The sequence below is a fragment of the Aureococcus anophagefferens genome (assembly GCF_000186865.1).
Source record: "Aureococcus anophagefferens unplaced genomic scaffold AURANscaffold_17, whole genome shotgun sequence".
Classification (NCBI taxonomy): Eukaryota; class Pelagophyceae; order Pelagomonadales; family Pelagomonadaceae; genus Aureococcus; species Aureococcus anophagefferens.
Window position 1 is genome coordinate 621,463 of NW_008705577.1, and position 6,789 is coordinate 628,251.

The following is a 6,789-nucleotide window of genomic DNA, read 5'->3' on the forward strand; positions in this document are numbered from 1 at the left end:
CTTCTCGAGCTTGCCGATGTCGGCCTCGAGCTGCTTGAGCTCCTTCTCCATGGACTCCTTCCTCTTGACCTTGCCGACCGTGTCCAGATTCACGTTGTGCGTCATCTTCTGGTACTTGGCGTTGACCGCGTCCCACTTGCGCTTGAGCGCGGAGATGAGCCGGCTCCGCTCGTCGTCCGCGAGGAGCTCCGACAGGTCCTCCTTCTCCTCCGTGTTGAGCCCCATCTGCTCCTTGACGTAGGCGTCGATCATCTCGTTCTCTCGCCGGATCTCCTCCTTGACCTGGCCGAGGTACGCGGGCACCTGCGCGTAGTCCGCCTTCTTCAGGTAGTCGGGCTCGGCCGTGTACTTGACCGTCGGGACCTGCAAAATGGCCTCGACGGCGTTGGCCGTGATGAAGTTCTTGGAAGTCTTCAGGCCCATGACGGGCTTCTCCGTGCGCCGCGGCACCGCGCTCTTCTTGTCGACGACACTGTCGAAGCTGAACTTCGTGACGTCGACGCGCGCGGGCACGCGCTGCACCTTCTGGCCGCCGCGGAGGAACTCGGCCGGGTCGGCGACCTGGCTGTTGAGCGGCTTGCCGAAGGTCGCCGTGTCCTTCTTCTTGATCGCGCCCGCGCCGAGGAGCTGCGTCGTCCCGTGGATCCCGAACGTAGACCCGGTCACGGGCGTCTTCGGGTCGTGCTTGCTCCGGTACATGCGCGGCTTCGGCGGCTCGACGTACTGCGCGGGGGGAGGGGGCGGGTGTGTCGTCCGTTTTTCTTTTCCCGGGGTGCGCGCGCGGCGGCGGCGGCGGCGCGCGGCGCGGGCGGCGGGCGGAGGCGGCCGGCGGCGAAGGAACGTCGGACGCGGGGCGGCGCCTCCATGGGCACGAGGTTGTAGATCGACTCCTCGTCGCGGTAGGCCATGGTCGACGCGCCGCACCGGCCAACAACGACCGGCTCAGGCGACGGGGCTATCGGGCTCGTTACCGCGTTGAGTAATGGGGTTGCGTATCTGCTCGTTGCGCAGCTCGTTGAACAGATGTTGAACGGCAACGCTGACCCTTTGCTTAAAGTTGAGCAATATCGAGGCAATGGTCTTCGACTGCTTCGCGCCCGGCGGCGCCGACATGGCCTGGATGGCCGCCGGCGCCGTCGCGCTGCTCGCGGGCTGGTGCGCCGCGCGCGGCGCCTGCGCGCCCGTTGCCGCCTGCTGGGTCGCGTGCCTCGCGCCGCTGCGCGCCGCGCCGCCCAAGGCCGAGTCGCCGAAGCTGGCCAAGCGGCCGCGGCGGCGCCCGGGGCGCACGGAGCGGTTCCGCCGCGGCCTGTCGTGCCTCTGCGCCCTGCTGTGCGCCGCGGCGCTCGCGAGCTACGCGTCGTCGAGCCGCCGGCTGCGGCCCGCGCTCGTCGAAACGTCGACGGCCGAGGCGGAGCGCGCCGCGTGCGCGTGCGCGAGCGTCGGCTGCCTGCGCCGCGCGCTCGGCGCCGGCACGCGCGGCGCGCTCTCGGGCCGCGGCGGCGCCGTCTTCAAGCCGCCCCACTTCTGGCTCGGCGGCTGCCAAAAGTGCGGGACGACGTCGCTCTACGACCTGCTCGCGCGGCACCCGCAGATCGTCGCGCCGACGCCCAAGGAGCCGGGCTTCTTCGCCTACCCGTCCGTCGCGCGGACCTGGTACGACGCCTGGTACGCGCGGGACGTCCTGCGGCTGCCCGAGCTCTGCGGCCGCGGGCTCGCGCGCGCGGCGACGTTCGACGCGACGGCCTACTACCTCCAGTGGGGCGGCCCCGTGGCCCGCGCCCTCAAGGCCGCGGCGCCCTGGGCCAAAGCCGTCGTGATCTTCCGCGAGCCCGTCGCGCGGGCCATCTCGTGGCTCCAGCACATGGCCCTCAAGTTCCCGAAAGTCCCCAACTGCCTCCACTACCGGCCCCTGGACTGCTGCGTCGCCAAAAAGTGGTTCCTCGAGGGCGGCCACCACCTCGGCGGGTCGCGCTACCACGCCCACCTATCCTCGTGGCTGGACAACGGCTGGGCGCTCGACGAGTTCCACGTCGTCCGTTTCGAGGACCTCTTCGAGCGCGACGGCCTCGCGACGCTCTACGCGGGGATCCTGGCGTTTCTGGACCTGGACGTCGCGCCGGCGCGCAACCTGTCCAAGGCCGAAGAAACGCCGTCGAACCGGCGCTCCGTGGCGCCCTACAACGTATCCGCGGCGAACTACGACGCCATGGTCGCGGCCGTCGCCGACGACACGGCGCGGCTCGAGGCGCTCCTCGGCCGCGACTTCGGCTGGAAGCGCACCTGGGACGCCCAGCGCGCCCAGTGCGCCCGCGACGGCATCTGCCGCGTGTCCCTCATCCCCCCGAAAGGCGTCCCGAAGGCGCGGCGACGGTAACGGTGCACGGCACGGTGCTCTTTTGAGTCGCGATCGGTTCGGAGGTCGCGTCCCGCATGCTGTCGTCCTTCTTCCGGCGGCGGCGGTCGAAGCCGTCGCTGGACAGCTGGGCCGTCGACGAGGACTGGGAGCGGGGCGGCTCCCGGGGCGTGTCCGCGTCGAGCGCGAGCCGGCGCAGCGGGCCGGGCCTCGACCCCGTCGCCCGGCCGGGCCTCACGGCGCGAGGTGGCGGCTCCGCGGCGTCCGCGCCCGCGGACGCGCGGCGGCCCGCGAGCCTCGGCGACGACCGGCCGCGCGACCGGGCCGCGCGGCCCGCGCCGGGCCGCGCGGCGGCGGCGGCGGGCAAGGGACATCGGACCGCCGCGAGCGCGGGCGACGACCCCTTCGACCCCGGCGCCGCGGAGCGGCGGCGGAAGCGGCGCGAGCGGCGGGAAGCCCGGGCGCGGTCCGAGGTCCGCGCGGAGTCCGCGGCCGTCAACGAGTACTGGGGCAACGCCCACGCGCCCGTGTCGGACCAGCGGCCCTCGCGGCCGCCCCCGACGCTCGCCGCGGCGCCGCGGCGGCCGTCCGCGGCCGCGGCCGCGGCCGCGCCCGCGCGCGCGAAGCGGCGGTCGCGCGCGTCCGGCGCGCTCGACGACGACCGCGAGAACGTCGCCCCGGCGCGCGGCGCGGCGAAGCCCGCGGCCCCGGTGAGCGTCGCCGCCGCGCGGCGCCGCGCGTCCGACGGCGGCGGCGCGCGGCGGTCGCGGTCGCTCGAGGAGGCGCCGCTCGCGACGCGGAGCGCGCGGGACCTGCGGAGCGAGCCCGCCGACGACGCCGCGGCGGCGACGGGCGCCAAGGGCGGCAAGCTCTGCTGCTCCAAGTGCGACGGCGCCCACGAGTCGAGCAAGTGCCCCCACTTCAAGAAGCAGCGCGACAGCCACCCGGACGCGACGCGGAACCTCGGCAAGGGCAAGACGCTGGGCAGCGACTGCCCGCCCGTCGTCGTGCGCCGCGCGCGCGTCATCCCCCAGCCCCCCGACGGGTCCTGCCTCTTCCACTCGCTGTCCTACGGCCTCCGCGACGGCCGCGGCGCGACGAGCCTCCGGCGCGAGATCATGGCCTTCATCCGCAACAACCCGGACCTCAAGATCTCCGACACGCCCCTGCGCGACTGGATCCACTGGGACGCCTTGGTGTCCGTCGCGACCTACACGCAGCGCATGTCGCGCGGCGGCTGGGGCGGCGGCATCGAGATGGCCGCGACGTCCGAGCTCAAGAACTGCAACGTCGAGGTCTACGAGCAGTGCGCCCTCGGCTACAAGCGCATCTCCCTCTTCCAGAAGCAGGGCGCCGAGAAGACGGTCCGCGTCTGCTACCGCGGCGGCGTCCACTACGACTCCCTCGTCATCTAACGGCCGATGTCGGTTACGAAACGAACGAGGGCGATCATCCGGACGTCGGGTTCGTCGGCGCCGGGTCCCGGGGCGGGTCCCACCGGTGGATGCCGTCGCCGAGGCTCGAGCTGCAGTAGCCCTGGCCGCAGAGCGTGAAGTTCCACGTGGGCACGAGCGCCGGCGCGGACTCGAGGTAGCCGTTGATCTGGAGCGAGTAGCCGCTCGGCTCGACGACGTAGAGGGCGTAGAGCACGCCCGCGTCGAGCACGGTCTGCTTGTAGAGGCGGTACGTGTTGCCCGCGTCCGTGTCGAGGGACCGGAGCAGGCGGTCGAGGTAGTAGCCCGACACGGCGTCCTTGTGGACGGACTGGGGCGGCATGTCCATGCCGTAGTGGTTGTCGATCCAGCTGTCGAAGCCGCAGACCGGCGACAGGATCACGGACCGGTGGACCTCCTTGAAGTAGCCCTCGACGTCCGCGATCGTCATGCCGCCGAGCGACGACGGCGGCCGCTGCACGAAGTGGAGCTCCCAGTGGAAGACGTAGTCCGACGGGTTGATGATCATGTAGATGTGCGTGTTCGTGTTGCCCAGCGCGTCCGTCGTCGTCTCGTTGTAGACCGTCGACGCCCAGAAGTGGGACGCGTACCACGCGGCGTCGCGGTTCGCGTCCGACGACGCGCGCGAGATCCACAGCGGCGTCATCTGCGTCTCCGTGGCGCCGTCGCGGCTCAGGTGGGCCAGGGACTGGGCGCAGCGCGGCACGTCGACGGCGAGCACGTTTCCGTCGCCGAGCGCGGACGCCGACGGCGGCACGCCGACGAACTCGACGAGGACCATCGTCTTGGGGACCGCGACGAGGACCGAGTAGTAGGACAGGCCGTCGACGGACGTCCACGACAGCGTCAGGAAGGGGATGGCCTCCTCCCGGAGCATGACGATGGTCAGGTCCAGGTCCGGCGTCCAGAGGCCCACGTGGTGGTCCATGACGTCCGTGTACTCGGCGAACGCCGCGTACTTGGACGTGAAGATCTCCTCGAGGTCCGCGACGGACTTCGTGCCCGACGGGTGCACCATGTCGTTCGTCGCGTGGAGGCCGAAGTCCGACGTCCCGTTGCAGGTCACGCGGCCCTGGACGCCGCACTCGCAGTAGGGGTCGCAGCCGTCGAGCGCCTTGTGGCTCGGCACGTACTTGAGGAAGAACTCCTGGGCCAGGATCGGGTCCGTGCTCGCCCAGGTCATCTTCGTCAGGTTGTTCTGGTTCACGACCGTCGTCATGTCCGCGCGCAGGTCCGACTCGGCCGCCCGCGCCGACGAGGCCGACGAGGCTGCCCGCGCCGACGAGGCTGCCCGCGCCTCCTCGGACGGCGCGTCGACGGCCGCCGGCGCCGCGGCCAGCGACACGGTGGCCACCGCCGCGGACGAGTGCGATCGGTAGGCGACGAGGCCCACGGAGGCGAGCAGCGCCGCGCCAGCGGCCGCGGGCCTCGACGCCGGCGCCATAGCTCCGCACTCCAATCCCACCGCAAGGTCCGGCGCAACCCCAAACATTATTGGGCTGCCTCTCACGAGGTGGGCTGCCCCTCTTCCTGCGACCGAGGTGGGGCTGCCTCTTCCTGCGACTGTCGCTTCCTGCGCGCCGCGAAGCCGCCGCCTCCACGCGATGGTGCTCGGCAAGCAGTTCCACGTCGCCTGCGTGCTCTACTACGCGTGCTGCATCTTCGTCGATCTGTCCGCCGACTTGAACGCCGACCCGCTGAAGACGAGAGACTACTACTGCGTCTTCTTCGCGGGCGTCGGCGGCTGGGCCTGGAAGCACTGGTTCGTCGCCTTCGCGTTCCTGTGCCTCGGCCCCGCGCAAGCGACCGTGCTCTACCTGCGCCTCGGCCGGTCGCTCTGGACGCTCAACGACACGCTGACCGTCGCGGCCATGGTCGTCGGCGCGCTGCTGCCCATCGGCCTCTCGAACGTGACGGCGATCCAGCCCCTGTGCGCCCTGGAGCCGACGGACGTCGCGGGCCACGCCGCCTACGCGGCCGCGACCGCGCGGTGGCACGCGTTCGTCCTCGCGACCTACGCCGTCGTCCTCGCGCTGCGCCTCGACGACGCCCCGGCCAAGGCGAAGGGGGATTAACAGGGGGGGGGAGCCTAGTACATGCCCGTGCAGGACATGATCCGGGAGAGCACGTCCGCGTCGCAGATGCTCCCGGGCGGCTCCTCGCCGTCCTCCTCGAACTCGTTCATCTCGATGCGGTCCGGGTCGTCGGCGCCGAGGAAGTCCGCGAGGCGCGCCGCGAGGAGGGCCGCGTCGCCGCCGTCCTTCGTCGACGACGTCTGGGTTTCCGCGACGAGCGTGCCGAAGTAGCGCTCGAAGGCCTTGCGCCGGAAGGACACGACCTTGCTCGACTTGGAGTTGAAGGCGAGGCGCGACGGGAACTCGAGGGACTTGGGCATGGTCTGGACCTACGAACGTTTTCGCGATCGACGAGTGTCCGCGAGGCCGCGCGTTCGTCGTCGCGATCGACGAATTCGCGATCGACGAGTGTCCGCGAGGCCGCGCGTTCGTCGTCGCGATCGACGAATTTCCGCGACGCGTCGGGACGCGGCGCGCGCGCGTCCGCGACGAGCTGCGTGTGGAAGGCGAGGCATTCAGAGTAGCGCCGCAGCACGGACCAGTGGCGCGCCGGCGCGTCGCCGCTCGCGCAACGGAATTCGTACATAACGGCGTCGCTTTCCTTGCCCGGCGACGCCGGGTCGCGGTCGGCGATCAGGACCGTGACGCCCGCGACGGTCGCCATGACACGCCGCGCCTCACGCCCGAGAACTCGGCGCGTCGAGCTGTAGAAAAAGACCGCTCGAGAGGCGCCTTTGCGCGGCGGAGCTGGGGCGGATCGCCGATTGCCCGCGCGGCGGCTCTGGCGCTTGAAACCTCGAGTGCTGCGGGCGACTGTGGTCTTTGTTGCTAGGTCGCAGCGATGGGAGACGCGCCAGCAGGTGAGAATGCTGCCAACATGGTCAAGGACGACGTCACGGGCGAGATG

At 71.5% G+C, this 6,789-nt stretch overlaps 1 protein-coding gene across 1 annotated transcript; it reads right to left on the minus strand.

The window, feature by feature from the left end:
* On the minus strand, positions 1-459 carry AURANDRAFT_15245 (hypothetical protein; the record flags this gene model as incomplete). The annotated part of the gene is made up of 1 exon (XM_009040903.1): positions 1-459. A coding segment is annotated over one exon (459 nt), but the record flags the coding sequence as incomplete, so codon positions are not given.
* Between the last annotated feature and the right edge of the window lie 6,330 nt (positions 460-6,789).